The sequence below is a fragment of the Macadamia integrifolia genome, chromosome 3 (genome assembly GCF_013358625.1).
Source record: "Macadamia integrifolia cultivar HAES 741 chromosome 3, SCU_Mint_v3, whole genome shotgun sequence".
Taxonomy (NCBI): Eukaryota; Viridiplantae; Streptophyta; class Magnoliopsida; order Proteales; family Proteaceae; genus Macadamia; species Macadamia integrifolia.
The window spans coordinates 17,721,274-17,743,108 of NC_056559.1; the positions used below are offsets into that span (position 1 = coordinate 17,721,274).

General features: G+C 38.7%; 1 protein-coding gene across 9 annotated transcripts in view; it reads left to right on the plus strand.

Moving 5' to 3' along the window:
• The first annotated feature begins 483 nt into the window (after window positions 1–483).
• The window catches only part of LOC122073073 (serine/threonine-protein kinase STY46-like), an 85,095-nt gene continuing 63,743 nt past the window's right edge, over window positions 484–21,835 (plus strand). For 5 of the 9 annotated variants that reach the window (XR_006138660.1, XR_006138661.1, XM_042637583.1 and 2 more), the window contains exons 1-5: window positions 487–934; window positions 1,577–1,691; window positions 11,741–11,832; window positions 11,958–12,068; window positions 19,249–19,303. Coding sequence is in view for 6 of the 9 variants with exons in the window: in XM_042637583.1 (XP_042493517.1) it covers window positions 741–934; window positions 1,577–1,691; window positions 11,741–11,832; window positions 11,958–12,068; window positions 19,249–19,303 (567 nt within the window). In the remaining 3 variants the exon portion in view is untranslated. Of the gene's footprint in view, window positions 935–1,576; window positions 1,692–3,079; window positions 3,224–11,740; window positions 11,833–11,957; window positions 12,069–19,248; window positions 19,304–21,835 lie in introns of those variants that run through there. The other 4 variants (XM_042637584.1, XM_042637585.1, XR_006138662.1 and 1 more) reach the window with 3 other exon arrangements.

Consider the following 21,835-nt stretch of genomic DNA (forward strand, 5'->3'; position numbering starts at 1 on the left):
GTTGATGAAAGGGGTAAAATTGAAATTTAAAAATATCTAAAATGTAATTTTTTAAATTTTAGATACCCAACAGGCGAACTCACAATTTCCAAACGTTGGGTACCTAGTTGTCATCTACCCTTATTCATTTTCGTTTTGACTTTCTTCTCCTCATTTCCCTTGCAACCAAATAGGCCAAGCATGCATAAAAATAAGTTTGTTTAACGGTTCAGAATTGGCAGATTCCGATAAACAAGTCAGGACAATGCTAATAGAGCTTCGGGTGGAGATGATTCACATCGTCGTCATTAATCTAGAGATTAACTTTCCGTATTTCCTCAATGGCTCAAATAGTAAGATAAGCCCAAGGCTCCCAATAAAGCATATTGGTAGGATCCACGTCAGCATGAGTCGATCCTTGGGATGGGTGCGCACTCCGCCAAATTCGAAATAACCATTTTTTTTTTTTAAATAAACGGCACAACAGATGAGATGGTGCTTTGCGCCTCCTTGGCCATTGCCCAGCACCGCATTTGTACAGTTACTACTTCCTTCCAAGGTCACGTTTTTTTGGGTAGTCAGTTTCCTGTCTCATTCTGTCATGCAACTACAATAATAGAAAGTATATTACTGATATCAACAAAATAGCGAAGCTTAAAAAATAAAATTTTAAATCATTATTTTCTTTTGGTTCCCTGCGCCTATTCTTCATTCTTCTACCGTTTTATCGATCTCTCTCTCTTCCTTGGTTGGTTCGTTTAATGACGATGGACGATAATGAGAGTTGCAGTAGCAGAGCTATGGAGTCATCATCTACACAACCTCGTCTGCAGAGACAGAAGCTTGAGGTGTATAACGAGGTGCTTCGTCGACTCAAGGAATCTAATCATGACGAGGCTAATCTTCCTGGTTTTGATGACGACCTATGGTCTCATTTCGGTCGACTGCCAACGAGGTATCATAACCCTAGATTTATTAATCTCAATTCTATTTCATTTCTTTACTTTCATGGTTTGATTATTGTTGTTGGTGTTTTCTTTTCATTTTCTGTTGTTGTCATTGCCTTTGTCTTGGTTTTGCTTGATGGAGATCTTCGAATTTGGTGTTTGAGAGATTGGAATCATAATCTTATGTGTCGTTTGCTGTTAGCATTCTTTAATCTGCTTATCATTCTGCTACTTTTTTGTTTGTTTGTTTTCCTTTGTTTCAGGTCCTGTTAATATAGCACTTTTATGTATTCTCTTTTTTCGAATAAAATGTAGTACTATTGTAATGGCATCTTTCTCTTTGACATCTGCAGCTTTCAGACTGAGAAACTCGAGATGATGAACAGAGCATGTTCATTCCTTTATGCTTGAAATAAATGCGTCTGGTATACATTTATATTATTATTATTATTATTATTATTATTATTATTATTATTATTATTATTATTATTATTATTATTTGTGTCTAGGTTGGGTTATGAGGTGTTTTGTCATTATGATTGCTGCTATGGTCTGGCTTGCTAAGGTTGTGAAATTATTATTATTATTATTTTTTCAATGTCTTATTTGTTCGGTGCTTGTTTTAAAGGAATTTGTTTGCTGCATTGTAGGTATGCACTGGATGTGAATGCTGAGAGGGCCGAAGATGTTCTCAATCACAAAAGATTACTGCAACTGGCGCATGACCCTGATAAAAGACCAGCATTTGAGGTGCGCCTTGTGCAGGTAATTGATTTATTGCATTCTTACCTTAGGTTATTCTCCGGTTATTGAGGAATTACATATCCCAAGGCTCACCCTATCTCAGAATAGAGTTTCCTTGAAACTACTATGTATATTATTAACTGCTCATTTTGTTGGGTGCTTGCTGTACAATTGGTTCTCCTTTTTATGACATGATAATGGTATCATGCATATCTCTTAGCGGTGACATATTAGTGTATTTTTTTTGACAGCTTCTCTACTCAAAGGTTCTTATCTTTCCCTATATATGATTTTTCTTTGTTTGTGGGGAGGAAGAGAGAACTTTATTCTGAAGTCTCGTCCTAAGTTATCTGGAGAAGGGATTGTAAGTGTTTGTAGTGCTCCAACAGATGCAGTTGTTTAATTGATTGGGATTCTTCCTAGAGACATACTTCTGAAGATGTTTTTTTCTATTGCAGAATGGGGAGCTCTTGTAGACATTAGCTGGTCAACTTCAGATACTTGAAAGTGAAATGATGTCTTGTGTGGCCTGATGTAGGATGAAAGAGCTTCGTATTATTCAAGTTGATGATTATTGTTTTTACTTGTAGAGCCAAATAGGATTAGCATGTGACTGGCTATTGTGGATAAACTTTCAGAGAAGTAAAGGAGAAACAAATACTTGAAACTAAACAAATGAAAACCTATTGTAACCTAGTCTCATGGCACAATACCCATTTTATTGACTCCCGAGAAACGCAAGAATATCATTCCTCTTGCTGCTCCAGAAACTGCCATGCCTTATTTTTCCAATTTATAGCTACCCTGCATTGGCATGTCATCTGAATATCTCTGTTTTCTATCTGTCTTTGGCCTTTAGTGAAAGGTTAAGAAGATGCAGAGTTTTATTTTTGACATAAGGGTTCAAGGAGTTTAGTGCCTTTAAACTGAGTGTAGTTGTTAGCTAATGAAAGGAAAGTCTACAGCCTAACTCTGCCTGTGATTGAGTACTACCTGTTATTTGATGTGAGCGGGGATATTATTTGTTTTTTTTGGGTGCAATAACTCTATGATCATATTGGCTTCATAAACTTAAAATAATTCACTGCATGAGTCCTTGTGTTGGCGTTCTTTGGTTGAGGCTTGAGCGAGCATGAAATTTGGACCCTTAGTTGATGATAAATTCCATTCTAACCCTTAGTTGATGATAAATTCCATTCTAAGACACCAAACTTCATGCTGTTTTCTTGTTGAAAGTATCTTCTATCCTGGTCTGTGTTGGTTTGCATGCCGAGGAGCAGCTTCTATTATGCTGTTTTAGATGTCTTTCTATTTAACAATGTCACTCTGTAGGCTTAGATTATTTGGATTAATATTAAATTTTAGGACATACATTGTTTAAAGCATGCCAGTACTGGGTTTCTCTACAGATGCCAAAATAATGTCTGGGCTGAAAAAAAGAAAAATGAGCGGATCATTGAGTACAAATGAAGAATTTAAAGGCCAGCAGGTTTTGTATTGGTGGCTTCTCCAAAATCACAATATTGTTCATTAACAGGATTCATAATTGCAATGTAAGCTCTAATAACTCTCAATATCTCAGTTGGCTTTACCCAAATTCCTGGAAAAGCATATTACTAAAATATATACCTAGATCTGGCCTATAGAACTTTTAATTACTAGTGGGCATTATCAGAAACTTGTAGTGTTGTTTCTTCCACCCCCTCCTTTTTTCCTACGAAGATAACTAAATTAATGATCACTTTATTGAAGCCGACGTGCGTTTTTGAGTTATATGCAGCTATGATCAAGTCATTATTTACTAAGTACTTTCAATAATTGTGCTTGAGCAGCTACCAATTCTTAACATGAACATGTATCTTACTATCAATTGTCAGAAAGGCCGTACTTTAAGTATCCAATACACAGAATAATCTTTGATGAGATTTCTCTTGGTAAATTACTGAACCCACAAGAAAAAGACACTGCTATGGCGCAGGGAAGAGAAAGGCAACAATCTAACAAGATCGTAGACCTGAAATTGTATAGATTATATGATTAATTTAATCTCAGGTCTGATTAGCATATGATTGATAAAAAAATTAAGAAGAACAAGAGTAGAACAGCTAGAACTGAAATCATCGGCCTAACCTCGGAGGCATTGACTGCAAAGCCATGCACAAGCACAATCTAAATGTCCTCGGGCCATGACTGGAATATTATTGTCAATCAAAAACATGTGTTACAGCAGATGACTGACACTTTATTGTAGTTTGTAGACTAGATTAACCCCTAAAATTCTAATCAAACCATGATGCAAATTTAAAATCAGAATATTAAAAAGAAATCTACTTCTAGACACAATCTAGAATTCCTAATGACACTAGGGAACCAACTTAGACTACTATTAAGACTTTAATTGAAAACAGATAATTAATTTCTAATACTAACTGACTTAAGCTACTAAGGCAAGATGGAAAACATGAAACATTTGGCTGAATTACTGAACTTGTATGGCCCTTACCTACCTATTATTGGGTTCATAGTCCCGTGACAAGTTTAATCCCATAAAAAAGTTATCTAATGCCCATAGAACCCATCCATGACCCAAATTTAGGCTTATGCAGGCCCAATCGGGCACTCTTGCCTGCATCTCACTTCTTCATTTTTGTAATAACAGTGCTTAGAAGCATTAATGTACAAGTAAGGAAACTCCTCATGTTGTGTTGGGTCAGAGATGAGGAGAAGATCTAGGTGGAACAAATCAGGCATTTAGAAAATAGTCCGCCAATATGAAGTGAAAGTGGTGACCTCTAGTCAGTACTGTAGTCAGCCATAAAGATGAAGTCAAGCATTTTGGTGTTTCTTTCTTTTTAGATACTCCTGCACATGAATGTTGCATATAAAGTTATAAACTCTAAAGCACTCCCTTTTGCCTTCGGCCTAAATTCCCCCATAAAACTATTAGGTTAGGCATGTCTTTTGGGCAGCCACCATTGGTTGAATACTTGAATTTTTACCAGCAGTCCCATAAATTTCCCAAGAGACAAGACAGACCAAAAAATACATGAGTAATTGATTCTATCTTGCCTCCACAAGCAATCTGCCACCCTCTGGATCTGAGATAGTCCACAGTGAAAACCTGGTCAAAAATAGTTCAAACTCCAAAGACAGAATTTGACCTTACTTCTATTGCTATGTAGAGTTTGGAGTATGGATAAACAGATTACTAACGCTAAATTAGAAGTTAGAACTTCTGGAGATTTTGCCTAGGTTGTGTTTGGTAGTAATGAAATGGATAGAAAAGAAAAGAAAAATGTACAATTTTGATATGGTTTTCGCAAATCTTGATATTTTCTTGCCATTTGGTTGGTTTAGCGGTGGAGAGATGATTCGAATTTAAAAATTTGAAAGCGCCTCTAAATTTAAGCTATTTTCTATTGCCATCACCGAAAAAATATCGCCTATAGGTTGAGAAAATGGGGGTAAGATGAGAAAAATGCATCGCTTACAAGGCCAATGTACTGTACTTCTGTAGATGACGAGTTTTCAGGTTTACTGGATCAACGCCACCGGCGTGGAGGTAGAAAGAAACAGATTGACTGGGGTTGGGGAAAAAGATAGAAACAGGCCAGTGGCTGGGAGAGAGGTAGAAGGGGTGGGATTCGGGAGAAGTGGATTAGTGAATGGGGAGAACTACAGGTTAGATCAGACTGTTGCAACTTGCAAGGCTTCCTCCGGTAGTGCCACACAGAACATTTGATGGCCGATGTTTTTCTTATATCAATGACGAATAGACGATGATGATCTTACCTGATGAGGCAGAGAAATAGCCCTATTTTTTTTTTTTTTCTTTTAGAGTTAGAAACAGGTCATGTTAGTTGGGAATTGAGTTAGAGTCAAGTTTTATTTCTATTTGAGTAAGATTTAGATTTAGAATTGAATGAAGTCTTCAGTTTATATGCTGTTGGTGGTATGACTGGATTTTTCTCCTTCATCTGTGAATCTGAAACCTTTCGTCAGCTTAGTTACAACTGTGCCATTCCACTTAATTACAAAATGGCCACCGCTTCTTGTACTTGGATTAATTGCTTAAGTGGACCCTAAACGATCCGAATCAGGTTATTGGGACACCGGATCCACGTTAATTGGTATTAGAGCTGAAGTTTTGGCAGTTACTAAACATGGTAGGTCACATCACAAATTCTGAGTTGCATAAACTATATCGTGAGCTAGCTAAAAGTTGGGAATTACTGAGAACCAACAAAAGATTGAGGCCAGGCTTGAGGCCTGGTTTGAGAGGAATGAAGCCAAGCTTGACAAGTTTATGGAAGATTTATGCCCTTATTAAGGGGCCTGTAAAGAGTGATGGGGCAGGACCGTCTAGACTAGCTCATCAATTTTATACCTTACGAATCGAAGATACACCTCAGAGGCAGTAACATGATCTAGTTATGCCCCAAGATGTCACACGCAAATTTTCTAACCGGGGCAATGGCATTAAAGTTGAGGTTCTAGAGTTCACTGGTGAAAAAGGACTCATTGGCTTACTAAGGTTGAGAGGATTTTCATTATAACTCCTTTTAGACGAGAAGAAGTGTGAACTATTCTCCCCATAGGTTGATTGAGTATGCATTGTTCATGGTGGGATGATGTACTACATTCTAGGCTTATCAGGCGACTTGGATCCACTACTGATTGGGAGGTCATAAAACTGATTCTAAACAGGAAATTCATTCCGCTTAATTTTGAGAATGTACCATTTCACAAGTTACTTAATTTTAGGAAGGCAACAAGGATATGGATACCTATTCAATCGAGTTGCACAAATCTTCCATATGTTGACTTTAGGAGATATACCAATAACGAGTTATGGGATATCAACAGACTACGTACTGAAATCCGAGTAGAGTTGGCTAACAATACTTTCAGGTCTGTTGATGTGGTAGGAACTCATGCCAAGGCAACAAAAGAGAAGTCCAGTTATTTGAAGAATATGCTTAAGTCTCCTTCAATTTATAGGCCCCTATCCCGTATTGAAGAAAAGAAGCTTGACTTTCGCAGAATGGAAGAAAAGAAGCCAAAAGTTGGGAGGTAGCGATTGGGTGAAAAACATCATATGTCGTAACTATAGTGAGAAGGATCACTTTGCCAACAAATGCCCCAATAGGAATTGTAACGTGAATGTAGTAGAGAAGCAACCATTAGAGAAGAATGATGATGCTAATATATACCCTTATCCATAGTTGTCAAGGTGTCGCCTAGGTGCCCAGGTGGTTTGTCTGGGGTCTAAGCGACTGTCGCCTTGTAGCAAGGCTTTAGTTTGGCTCTTATTTATGCCAAATATCATTTAAGTAAATGTTTATTTCATTTACTTGAAACATTATTCATAAATAAGCAAATACCCCCTATTTGAATCCATTAAAAATAGTTTCAAAAATAAATTTTCCAAAAGGATAAAAGTTCAAATCCCCCAGTCCAAGAATGAAAACTGTATTTTGGGTTATAAGGGCGATTTTCAATTTTCAAATGCTGAGGTTTTTCACTATTCTTAAGATTTCATAAATCTTATCATGGTAAAACATTGCTAAAAATCAAAATTGTAGTAAAATAATCTTTTTTTTTGATGTCCATAAAATTATTTTCATTCAAACGATTCTAACAACATTTGCGCACTTTAAAATAAGTTTGACCGGAACATAACTTTGTCATTATAACTCAGATTTAAGTAATCCTAGACTTGATGGAAAGCTGGTTTTATGCTCAACCTAATACAAAAGTCTCGTGTAAAAATAAAATCATTTGACCAATCAAACTTTTTAGATAACAAAACAATTCTCTAAATGTTGATTTTTTATGATAAAAAATAACACTTGGGACTCTTGGTTGCCTGAGCGCTTTGGCACCCCTCTACCGCCTTGGGTCGACTTAGTGCCTTGACCACTATGCACTAATCCTTTAGATGATGAAGTTGAAGCTTATTTCACTAATCTTAAATCCTTCTCAAACAAACTAGTTGATAAAGCTTCCCTCTTCAGACAAAAGAGTACTCTTTTTCACAGTTTTGGCTCCACAGATGTTTTATATAGTTGTTGGTACTAGGGCAGAGGCAAATTTCATCTCTGTTGAATTTGCTGAAGCACATAACCTTTCGCAGAAGCAACTCTTTAAGAAGATTCATGTGTGAGGTTTTGGACCGACGACTCAAGAAGAGGCCGTTGCAGTAGTTCGAGTACATCTATAGTTTGAGCCATTACAGTACCATGTGTGCTTGCTTAGTCACCCAATTGGCGCATTGTGATATTCTTTTATGGCAACCTTGGCAACAACATGTTGGTATTCTTTACTATGGTGCACAAAACACCATCAAGGTGAAGCAAGGAGGCGGTACATACTTAATGACGCCACATGTGTTAATAGATATGCTACGTTGATGACAGTCTCCCGCTCCAGTGACACATTAGCCTACTCCTCTCTTCTTGGAATTATGTTTCTGTCATATACTTAGAGATATATGCCATCTCCAACAATGATTTACAGGGGTATCTTAGGAGCACGACCTAACTCTACAGAATCAAGTTCTTTTAAGATCGGGAGAGTTGATGTAGTTGGGTGTTAATTTTTTTATTGGGGTGAATTTTGTAATTTTATTCATTTATTTATTTCCTTTCTTAGAGTTAGAAACATGTCATGTTAGTTGGGAGTTGAGTTAGAATCGAATTTTATTTCTGTTACGTGCTGTTGATGGTGTGACTGGATTTTTCTACTTCCTCTGCAAATTTGAAACCTTTCATAAGCTTATTTACAATTTTTCCATTCCACTTAATTACAACATTCCCACTGCCTCTTGTACTTGGATTTTACAACTGCTTAAGTGGGCCCTAAGCAATCCGAATTAGGTTATTGGGACCCTGGATCCACATCACGAAGAGTGCAATTGAAATATACGGGATTCAAAACTTCAACTGATGTGATATGGTGAGTTTCTGTGATCTCTACTCGATCTTATGGAGGACGGAAGTCCATTCAACACCAGGGTAATCATCATCCTGAACAGAGCAAGGCAACTCAAAATCCCAGACTCCATGGTCGGTGTCAAACACGTAGAGCCCATCTGCCTTAATGAACCACTCGCAGAGACCCTTGCAGGGATGCATTCTTTGTTTGTCGTTGTTCGAGTTGTACACCATGAAACATTTGAGCTAATGGTACCCAGCACCACGAGAGCGAAGAAATTGGAAGGGAGGTTGTAGATCATATTCTTTTTTTTTGGAAGCTTCTTCGAGCTTGCAGGTCTGACCTAGAGTTCTCCATATGATGGGGTGCTTGTGAGCCATTCAATAATGGGGATTGGGGAATCCTCCTCTCTCTCTGATGCAGATCTGAAGGTCTACTCAAGAAGGAAGAAGAGGGTCGACCCTAGTGGCTGATTGGGTCGACCAAGTCTCTTTCTAATGGCCCACGGTTTGGGTCATTGATGGGATTATTACTTACTTAATTAGTCTGATCTAGTTTCTATTTTTCAGTCTTAAATCAGTTTCTAATTTCTGTTCTAAGGTAGTTTCTAATTTCGCTAGATTATAATTTTCCAGTTTTAGTAACTACATGTTGGTAGTTTATTTAGTCAATATTTAGAAGCTTTGAGTTTCTATTCTTTGTAATCTTACACCCCATCATTATAAATAAAGTAGGGCTGCTATTGCTGCCCGCGATTTTGAAAAAGAACTTATGCTGCTGTCGCTGCTCCTCTATGAAGTTACTTTGTGTCTGGTCAAAGTGTGGGTTGGTGTGTGATCCACGACTTGCGGCGTGAAGTCCAGGAGGTCTACTTCAAGCTTTATTATTCTCTTAAGTTCTTCTCTATTTTCAAGGTTTATCAACGCTACAAATCAGGTATGCTTAATTCTGAATCTGCCCAGAATTTTTCTGCAAAAACAGAGCATTCGGCCCTACTGGAAGAACCGGTTCTGGTTGTCGGATTACTCTAGTATTTTGATCGAATGTTCCTCCCTGTCCAAGTAGGGTTCGATCCTTTTTTAGCTGATTCTGTTCAGCCAGTTGTGATTTATTTAAAACCACCTTAATTTTGTCTTCTAGTGGCCTGTAACTTCTATTTCTGGAATCGATATTTCTGCTGATATTGCTACTGAATCCTGGACTGCTGATCGTGTATTTGTTAACCTGAATCTGTTAGTGATTTCATTCAGTCCCTGGTTTAGTTCTAAGGACTACTGATGTTTCGTTTATTCACTGTGTTGCTGTTCTCTGAGATCGACATTGTTTCTGAAATGATATTTGAAGTCTGATTTCTGATATATATTTGGGACTGGTTTTGGTTGTTCTTTGGTCTAAAAGTTCCTGTTGTTTGGGTCTAGTTTGATTGTTCAAATCTAGTCCTACATTACTCTCTCTCTCTCTCTCTCTCACACACACACACACACACACACACACACAACACACACACACACACTCACATGTGCACACACATGCAAACACAAAACCCACCCACTCCCATTGAACCCACCTCAACATGAACGTTGAAACCCACTTGACGTAAGCTATTTCTCTCTCTCTCTCTCTCTCCACCTTTTTTTTAATGTATTTTTATTATTTTTTCTTTTCTTTTCAACAAAACAGCAAGAGAGAAATTTATATTCTTACGATTTCTATTTTCTTAGTTTCTGGATTTTTCTTTTCTTTTCTGTCCATAACTATCCATCCAAACACAGCCTTAGGGAAAGTTCTTCTTCTTAGATATATCTTTTTCTAAGGTAAATTATTCAGGGTGGTGTTGGAGCTAAATTTTCAACTCATGCTCATGTTAATGGCATATGAAACTTCCATAGTTGTCAAGGCCTAGGTCTTGGCGATGTGACAGGGCAGGCTTTGAGGCCCAAGGTGACCAGTCAGTCACCTTATGTGGTCTGGGCACCCAGACCTAAAAACACAGTCATGGGCTTTCCACTTGTTATAATTCCTAAGCATGGCACCTGAGAGGTCTGCTTAGGTTCCATGACAGCTGGCCTTTGCCTTGTCGCGATGAGAACTATTGGTACTTTAAAAAAAAAATATGCAAATCATTATCTAGTACATAATTTATTGTCCAAATGGCATCCAGGCTCCTTGGTTGCCTAGGCGGTTCATCTAGGCCCCCTCCAACACCTTGAGTCTCTTGGACACTCTGAGTTTGTGACAACTATGCTTGTTAAACCAAGTTTCCTCAATGCATTTCCTAGAAGCGATTGTCATTCTTGCATTGAATGCCATCTTTTGAATATAACTAAATGGGGATTTCATTTAATCTATTTTCAGTTTCATTTTCTGTTCTACATCGACGTGTAGATGGCTTCAGTTCCTTGCATTTCTGTTGTGGGCTGTGAGGCTTCAAAAGGGTGATTCTGGGAATGACAAAAGGATGATTAAAATCTAGCACTGGGATGATAAGAACCAACCTAATACAGAGTGTTAAGATCGGGAAAGTTCTTACTGGTGTTGGAATCAGTCAGTAGATTTTAGACCAATTTAATGTAGGTTGGCCTGCTAATGACCAACTGATCTGCAAGGGATTTCACATGAAAATGATACTTATTTTTCGAATTGATTGGAAGAATAGAAGGGACCTTGCAGTAGTATTTAGCTTGGAGGATTTGCAGTGAAATCACTTGGCACCTGAGGGGAGAATGGGAGATTGCGTTCAAAATCCTTGCTTTAGAAATCAGCATTGGATCATCTTCTCTTCCCTTAGTTTGTACCTCCCCCTAAATACTAATGCTTTTTATTTGGGACCTTCAGTTTTAGATGGAAAGTAAGCTAGTTGGGTTTGGCTGTATTTCACGGGTTTGTCTTGAGCATTGGCTTAGTTGCTGGGATGAACATGGGCTTTGATTGGATGGGAATGGACATGGGATGATCAGAATAGCCCCTTGACTGGATCATTAATTTTTTTGTTGCAATCATTTCTAGACATCAGTTATTTACTTCAATCTAAAATTCTGCGCTATTTTTTTTGGGTTCGGTTTGACTTTAATTTTGATCACGTAAGCATTCTGAAACTTAAGTACAATGCATTTTGTTGATTTCTTTCTGTGAAGGTTATGCGTAGTGGAAGTTCAGTTGATTCCATCCGCTCAAACTTTTCAAGAAATGGAACACAAAGTTCTTCCAATCAACTCAGCAGACAGAGGTCAGTTTTCCTTTTTAATATATTCATAGTATGTCTTGTTTTGTTGTTTTGCTTTCAGTTCAATTTTAATTCTTTCTATTTGATTTATCCCTCACTGATTGTCTGGCCCCCCTTGTATTCTTCAGCATTCATCCTCCTCCCGCATTTGGTTCGTCACCCAATCTTGAATCCCTTGCACTTGGTGCACATAGCTCACATGCTGAAGATGGGGATAGTGACAATCCACAGTTTTCCCGGTAAGACAACTGAAAGTTATCTTATTTAAGTTGGTTGTTTTTTTTTAATAGTTATATTTCACTTTCTCTTGCATGCATATGCACATAATAGTTGCCAAGGTGTCACCTAGGTGGCGCCTTGGTTTTCCCCCCACATCGATGGATCACCTAACTGCCTTGACAACATATTCCCTACTTGTTCTATTTGCTATAAAACCTGGACAGTGAAATTGGTACTTTGATGACTAGTTTACTGAAAGTGATCTTTCTAATGCATAAAATCCTTGGTATTGAATATTCATGGCCATCGTAGGTTAGGAAGATACTGTCACAAAGGAAATTTTCTGTCCATTAGCTGCTTCAATTATATGTTGGTTGAATGAATGATGGAAAATTGTTTTTTGACATGCTGGGTAATGAAACAAGATGTGCCGGATAAAATTGTGCTAATAAACATATTTTTGAACTTGGTGTCAAATTTGTTCCTTGCCTCACATTTCAGTTATTTTCTTAAGTTCCTTATTACTTTTCTGGGCAATCAACTGTTTAATTGATAGTTGTAGATGGCCCAATATAATTCCCCCTAAAGTAATGACAAAAGATTTTATGTACTTTGCAAATCCAGTTTCTTCTCATTCATATTGTGTTCTCTAAAATATTACATGTTCAAGACTGAAAAATATAAAGTGATCATGTTTTTTACAGTATATTCTTTATTTTCTTTATTGATTCCAGCTAATTAATTTAAAAATTCTTTAAAAAACTTGTCAGCTTATTTTTCTATTGAAATCTTGCAATTGTCATTAGTTTGCCAAGAGCTTTTACTGTTTACGAGTTCACATCAGTATCCATTTTTGATTTTTGACCATGTTATCATATTAGTCGTAGAAGAACATATATTATCATATTTTCCCTTTCTATAACATTCCAAGATTTATTTACTCCATCATTCATATTGAACAAAAAAATTTGTAAGGTACACGTACATCACTAGTAAAGAGAATTTCATAGTGTGGCTATGGCTATGGAAACATATTTCCAGTATACTTATAGATTTTCACGATTTTTCCTGGTAAGTTTCAGAGGAAAACAAAAGATCCAAAGCCTTTTATCATTTTTTTGGTCCAAACTTTTGAGGAAAAGATTTGTGGGTTTTGTTGGTTTCTTTGCTGGGGGAGGTTTCCTTTTCCATTTCTTTAGGAATATTTGTTTTGGCTGTGAGGCTTCTTTTTTCCTTTTTTTTTTTTTGTGTGTGTGTGTGTGTGTGGGGAGGAGGGGGGGGATGCCGTCCGCTTGATTTCATGGATGTGAAATTCTCATGCTCTTTTATCATGATTGGAGTCAACATAATTTAATTTAATTTAATTGAAGAGGAGGTAATAAAATATGCGAACAATTTTGTAGATGTGATGGAGACAAAGTTCAGTCTAGTCTCAAATTGAGTGTAAATACTGCTCAAAGGAGGGTATTATGTTTTTATTTCATTGCAATTTTCTTTCAATGCTAGAGTCCGCATCTACTGATGAAATACTGAATGAGAACTGATCACCTGGTATTCCCTATATCATGTTTTCTTATCCTGAGTCCACATCTACTGCTGTGAATTTTTTGATTGTTATGTTGTATAGTATAAATTCTTCTTAAGGGTTATCCTTCTAGAATTGTGGGACAGGTTGAAGGATTGAAGTTGACTGTAGTTGGGTTTAATGGTTAGTAAGTTGGAGTTAAGGAGATCTACCTTGGAATCAAGAGGTCTTAAGATAAGTAGAACGAAGATGGAGTATATGAAGTGTAACTTTAGTAGCTCAAGGGCTGATAACGAAGTGGTGAAACTGGAAGAGAGAGATCCCGCAATGCGACTTTTTTAGATAGCTGGCGTCAATCATAAACAAGGAAGGAGAAATAGATGATGATTCCCACAAAATTAAAATGAGATGGGTGAAGTGAAGAGGTACATCTGGAAAATTCTACAGGACAGTCGTAAGGCCAGCTATGATGTATGGGACGGAATGCTGGACAGTCAAGAAGCGTAATATAGATAAGTGAGTGTGGTTGAGATGAAGAAGTTGAAATAGATGTGCAGCAAAACTAGGCGAGACAGATTGCGGAACGACATGGTTAGAGTTGATTTTGGAGTTGCCCTAATTCAGAACAAGCTCCGAGAATGTCATTTAAGGTGGTTGGGACACGGCCAACAGGGGCCTTGAGATGCTACAATGCGGAGTTGTGATCAGGTTCGGATGGATGGAGGCATGGAGCTAAAAGGGGTAGGGGCAGACCTGAGATGATCATTGATGAGTTAGTAAGGAAAGACGTGCAGATGCTAGGCCTTTGATCCTTGTATGACATTTAATAGAGTTGTTTGGAGGACAATGATCTGTGTTGTAGATCTTTTGTAGATGGAATGTCTCGGAGGTGCTGCTTTGCTTTTTCCTTTCTTTCTCTCTTTCCCTCCTCTTTCTTTTCTTTTTCATCTTCCCCTCTCGCGGATCCATGTGGCCAACCCCATTTACTTGGGTAAGGCTAAATTGTTGTTATTGTTGTTGAAGGATTGTTGTTAGAATTTCATTGTAGGTTATGACGTGGCAATGACTACGGTTGTGAATGGTGCCAAAAGTTTGAGGCTGTGTGAGTTGTATGCATTTGATTTTTTTCTTCATTCTTTTAAAGGGGGGGGGGTTTCATGTGAATCTTGTTATGAATGAAATTTGTCACATATCCGTAGTTTGGGGAATCTATTTATTTCTTTTTGGTTATCTGCTTGAACATTGTTCATATCTTTATCTGTGTTTTTTACTTTCCCACAATTTTTAGCGTATGTAATGATTTTAATATCGTGCTAGGGTTTAGAACTGGTAAGCAAAACGATTCTTATTTTACTTGGGACAAATTTTTATTGTTGCACCTGTAATTAATTATGCTTTCAAGTAACCCTAGTTATTCAGTTGTGTTAAGACACTTTTTTTTTCTTCTTAGTGAATTATGTGAGTTTCTTATTTATTTTGTCGTGTACTAGACTGGTTGTTTCCTTTTGTATTAATTTGTGTTTTTATATTCCCCTTTTCTAATCCTGTTGACATAAATTCCCTCAATGGTATGTTTATATTTGTGTTGGACTGAGATGGCCATTGAGAAGGGGGGGGTGAATCAGTGATGTTCGAAAACTCAAACCCAACTCGTTTGTTTCCTCCACTCACTTTCGTCATTGACACTCAAGTACATGCACATTGATGTAGATCCACATTATGGAAGGAAATATGAGAGGAAGAAGGGTCCAGTCTTAGTCCACCTAAGTGGCTAGGGTCCAGCCAAGAAGCCAACCAAACCCCTACTTGGTCCACCTGAGTGGCCAAGTACAAATAAGGGCCGATTGGGCCCATCGAATAGGGGAATAATTAGTAGTATTTAATTAATTAGTGGGCCATTGGGCCCATCGAGTCCAAATTGTCTTAGGACTCTATTTGTTTTCCACATAGGTTTATTATTCTTAGTCTAATTTTGAATTCCTAGTTGTAATTGGAGTGTCTAGTCTTATTGGGAAACTAGCTCCTAGTTGAAGTAGGAGTGTCTAGTTCTATTGGGAAACTAGCTCCTAGTAGTAGTTTAATTGCAATTCTGCCCTCTATAAGTAGAAGAGCCTATGTACCATAGTTGTCATGGCGTCGCCAAGGCGGCGATTTGGCGTCCTGGATGAAAATGAAGTTCATGGCAGTGCTACGATTTACATGACTCACAAATGGCGGTCGCCATTGGCTGATAGGCATCGCTATGGCACCGCCATGGACGCCAGGTACGCCTGATTCACTAGGCGGTCGATTTTTTGTAAAATGCAGGGTGATTTTGACAGGGCTATGTTGATTTTTTATGATTTGATGTTGCTTAATTTTGGTTTTATATGTTATAGGGTATATATTGTAGGCTTGTAGCATGCTAAATAATTTTAGAAAATAGAAAAAAATAAAAAAATAGCATACTAAATAACTTTAGAAAATAGGGAAAATAAAAAATGACATATGGGCGATTTGATCGCCATGGCGCCATAACGGGCGATTCATTGCCAAATCGATTAGCCACCCCTCCACTGCCTTGGATCGATTTGACGCCGTGACAACTATGCTATGTACTCATAATTTCATATTTGAATAAAGAATAATTGCAGTCAATTGCTTAGAATAGTCGAGATAGCTGTGGGTGAGAAGCCCGGGCCGAGACAGCTGCTCCTCCCCCACTTTTCCCTTTGTTTCTTCTTGTTTAAAGCTTTCTATTTTATCCTAAAGTTACTGCTGTTGAAGTATACGACTGTTGTGAGTATTCAAAAGTTCAGATCTGTCCAAGTTACAAACCAGATTTGATTCTCTCTCCTGAAGCCTGCGATTATTTCTCCTAGGTCAAAAAATCAAGAAAGCTTGTAACTTCACAACCAGCCGTTAGAATCCTCAAATTTGGGGGTTTTTGTACCCTCCCTAGGGACTATCTACGCCCAAGAGTGTAGCTCAATCGGACTCCTACAGACCTGGCCGCACCTCTCTCTCTCCAGATTTATAGCAGGTCTTTCTCTCTCCTATCGGCTTGTGTTTTGGGCTGGTTTTGCTCCTACATGGGTATTGTATTCTTGGGGGTTTATTTGATGGTATTATTTCTTTGTTTCCTGGTCCTATTGGTATTGTTTGGGGTTATAAATTGCTGGGGTAGTTTCTTGTATTCTACTCCTGCATTACACATACAACCACACATTCACATACACATGCGATTATCCATCCAAGAGTGTTGCCAGCTACACATCATATCTCTTCCTTCACAAACCATCCTACAACATATAAATATAATAGTGCAATCCACAAGCAAACACCACAAGATGGAGATATAAATGGTTCGATAGTATGCCTACATCCACAATACAAGTTCGTATCACACCCTAATTCCACGACATAGGAGCTCCAACCCCTTGCTTTCTGTAGCACCCACTACATGGGAACACTAACCCCCTAACTATCAAGCACCCACTTGATAGTTCAAGATTAAGATTAATGAGCTTATTTGAAACGCCCCAATTACAACCTCATACCATGTACAAATCCCACCCAATGGTCTGTAGGTATTGACTTAGGTAATTTTTCAAACACCTAGCCTATAGTCAGACACATTACACGGGGATTTGCCAAATGGGTTATGTTGGGTAACCTTTGGAGATATTGTCGACTGGATGTCTCAAATCACCATTGCACTCCTCTTTCTTCTTCCTTCTCCTTCTCACAAGTTACCTCCCTTGAAGTAACCCTAATTGAGAAAACATGCAGGCCTGATTTTCCTCTTAGATTCATCTTCTTGCAGCATTAGATGGTGAAAGCTCACTTTTCCCAAACTTCTCAGAGAGCATGGTTTAAGAACTCGGTGAGGTCTCGCTATTTCGAATAGGCGAGGTCAAAAAATGACCAAATCTCGAGCGAGCTTTCGAGATCTCGCCGACTCAACCAGTTTTGGTCCATTCGGTCCAAATTTTGGTTTGGGCCACACTATATAAACATGGTTTCGACCCCAAGAGGCGAGATATCTCGCTGTTTTCGCCAGGTTTCGCCAGTTTTTGCCTTTGGGACCTATTTTTGAGAGAAAAAACACACAAAATCTGTGGAACATCTGTTCTTTCTTGGAGATCTTCACTCTTAGTTGCATTGAAGTAAAGATATTCAAGATTGGTGGTGGCTTTTCCCCTCAATAATACTCTAAGGTAAAAACTTCTTCCCAAACCCAATTTTTTTCAAAGTAACATCTCAAATCTTGTTTCTTACTTGTTAATTGTTATGTTACATTGTTACTTGTTAGTTGTTACTTGAATGTATGTGATTCATCAATCAGCAATAAGAATTAGAAATTATGGCTTTTATATATGCTAATGATTAATTTGTATCAAAATGGTGATTGTGGAAGGTGGATTGATGAATATATCATACTAGATGAAGTGTTCGAAGACTCACCGCATACTTACATATGGTACATTGTCAAAGTACCAGTTTGAGTTTGTTTTTTGCAAATCTGATGTTTCCATTGTGTTTAGAATGGCTAAAATAGGGTAAATACACAGTTTCAGGGTCTACAAAGGCCATATGCCCACCGAGACCTACCAGCGAGTTCGCCTGAAAAATACAAGGTTTCGGCGATCTCACCACATCTCATTTTTTTGGGATAGCGAGATGGCTGGTGAGATCGAGTTTTAAAACCTTGTCAAGAGAAATATGGGCTTCAATCAATCATTCTTATAGCACATAGAATGGCCTCTCTCTCTCTCTCTCACTTCTCCTCTCTCAAGGTCTCTCTCACGTTTCTGGCTGAAAATAGGTGTTAATTTTTCTCATAAGATGTCCAAAGTGTATACATAATAGGTCAAAGACGGTTAGAAGGCGGACCCAATGACATTTTGTTGATTTGGAACTTTTTCCTTGTTTGATCTTCTCCTGCTTTGCGCGTCGATGGGAAAATTGTCATAACTCGCTCCCTGATGTCGGATTGATCTGATTCTAGTGCCATTGGAAAGAGGACTCGAAGATCTACATTTCATATTCTTTTGAGCTTCCACAAATTCCAAGTAAACTCCCATGAAGTCACATTTTATGCATAAACAGGATTCTAGCACCAGGGACGACAATTGCTTTCGAGATCATAGCTTCCTTGTCTGAACACAAATTGCCTTTATTTTTTCGCCGAATGAAAGCTAACTCAAAGGGCTACAAATTTCATGTTCACACCTTCAAATAAGGTTCAGTGCATGGGTCCCAAAACTGAGCTTGAATCTGACTGTTGTGCACATAGTCTTCCTGAAGCACACAGACCTTGTTGGGTCTTCTTGCCATAACTTCCAACTGTGCCAACTCTAGCCATCTATCTATCTGCTGCCACTGCTCTGACACTGTCTGCTGCCATATCATCTGTTCACAGACTGCTGCCCGCTGCACTGTTTACTCCAGACATTCACACAACATCTCGTGCTCTTCTGACTCATGGTGTTGACAAAAAATGGCAACAACTCCTGATGTGCCCAACAATTTGATCATGATGTTTAATACTATTCCATATTTTTTGCAGATTTTAAGTGAAATTTACTAATTTTCAAGAGTTTCTGTTAACTCCGTTTTAAATAGTGCAGTCTTATTGATGCTGTTTTTAGTGTGTGAAATTCATGGTATTTCTGTATTTGGGATTCCTGTAGGCTCATGCATGAAGTCACCTTTTCAACTGAGGATAAGCCAAAGCTTCTTAGTCAGGTAATTATCTGGTTGACTTGAACTAGTCTTTATTATCTAGTGTTATATAATTTTGAAAAAAAATTGTGGATAAAATGTTAGTTGTACATGTATGCTATGATATATTTGGCTATGATATATCTGTAGTATTGGAAGCTAGGCTTGTTGGTAGCCAATCCAAGCTCAACCTGAATAGCTTGTTTTCCAGCCATGACCTTTTTATTTTTATTTTTTATAGTTTTTTGGATGAATAAACAGATAAATTACGTAAGAAAGAAGAATCTACAAGGGAAGAGGAGGGGAGGGGAAGTGGCTCACATTAAGCCAACAAGATAACAATACCCAAAAGCACACATGATAAAAGAAGCCAACAACAAAGCTATTGGGGGGGAGAGGGGGTGGGGGAAGAAAGATAGAGGAGGGCAGACCCTAGGATACAAAAATAAGCCTGTTCCTTGAGGAATCCTTTACACTACGAGGGGAGAGGGAGATAATAAGTTTTGAGCTAACGTTGAAGTAGATGGCCTTCCAAGTTTGATTGAAGGATCTGGAATTGGATGTCAATCTACGGAGATTTCGCTCCATCCAATTACGAGGAGATGGTGGCATAAAAAGCAAGCTTACCAACATTGTCACAGATGGAGGAACCACCAAAAGTCATATCAATCCAGATCTATTCTCTACTGAGAGGGAGATCAACTCTTCTTGAAGGCCAGCAGGTACTATGAACCTTCTTTCGGACCTTAGAGGAGAAGGGGCAATGGAAGAAGAGATGGTCGACATCTTCGATACCGTTCCAGCAAAGACATCAAGAGGGAACTTGAATGTGCTGATAGATGAGGAAAGACTGCGTTGGGAGGTAGTTGGAGATGGCTTGCCAAGCTGTAAAGCTATGACGAGGGATGTGACATTTAAACCAGGTAATGTTACGCTAAAGGGCAAGGTGGATTTTGGATCTAATTTCCAAAGCAGAAAAGGAAGAGAAAAGCCCTGAAGGGGAGGGAATCCAGGATATTTTATCATCTCTACCACAGTGACCCAGAGGGAGGGGGAGGGCTAACTAGATGTTAGCGAGAGGGGGATGGGAGGGAGGGAGGGGGGACCAGGAGCCATTGGAAATGATTGAGTCAACCTTGACATTTCTGTTCAGACCCGAAGAGAAAATGATTCTAGGGGTAAGGGCAGAAAGGAGCAATCTAGAGGGGAGCCAAGGGTTGAGCCAGAGGGAGGTCTTGGTAACATACCCAATGGGAAGAGGCCGAAGGTTGAGGATTTTGTGCCACACCTAAGAGGCATTAGGGGCGTGGGGGACGGTCCAGAAAGAGTCCTTCTTAAGGAGGTAAGATTGGACCCAAGCAACCCATATACTGTTTTGCTTGGTGATAATTTTCTAAATAAGCTTGAGGCTTTCCACTGTGTTGATGTGTTGACCTCTTTGATACGTCTCAAACCTAGAATTCCTTCAGATTTAGGAATGCAGATAGAGGTCCAACGGATTGGATGGAGGAACTTGGCCGAATCAACACCTTCCAGAGGAAAGAGCAAAGGAGTGATTCAATGGATTTTATGATGGTCTTGGGGTGGAAAAAATTCTAGATTAATAAAGGTACATGGATTGAAGGATAGATCTGGTAAGCTTTTGGCAACCCGCATAAGAAAGGAATTTACTTTTCCAAATCTGGAGCCTTTTTCTTATGAGGACAAACATGGGGGTGCAATGATGGGCAGTTGGCTTGGTCATGATAAGAGGCAGTCCAAGGTACTTGACCGAGAGAGAACCAAGGGAGAAGCCAGTGAGCTTAAGGAGACGAGCTTTGGAAGCTTCAGGAATGCCAGAGAGGAAGAGACGAGATTTAAGAAGGTTGATATGTAGGACAAAGGACTCTCAAAGAGCTAGAGAGAGGACATAATGGAAGAGATGGGGAGAGGGTCAGCTTAGAGAAGATCATAAGATCATCGGCAAAGGCGAGATGAGTGAGGAGGAGGGATGCACATTTGGGAATGAGAGAGATAAGGTGCAGGTCAGTAGAAGATTGGATTGATATGGATAGGACACGAGCCAGAGAGAAGAGAATAGGGGAGAGGGGTAGCCTGTTTGATGCCGAAAAAAGAGGGATAGTAACTAGCTGGGCTTCTGTTAATTACAACGGAGAAGCGGGGGGAGGATATGCAAGAGGAGATCCAGTGAACGAATACAGGGGGAAAAGACATTTGAATTAGGACTGTTGAAATGAAGTCCCATTCAATGGGTCAAAAGCCTTATGAATGTCAATTTTGAGAAGGGCAGCAGGGGAATGAGATTTTTTGATCAAACCCCTTGACAATCTCATGACATAAGATGATATTATCAATGATGCTTCTCCCGAAAATGAAGGTCGATTGATTAGCACTAACCAGAGAATCAACAATTGACTGGTTCTCATTCAACCCCGGTATGACCCGGTCCATGCAGTTGTGGGGTCAGTATGGACCCACGGCAGTAGTCAGGCCAAAGGCCTGGATACCCGTTGTTAGCAAAAAAAAAAAAAAAAGACTGGATTCGATTGCAAGAAT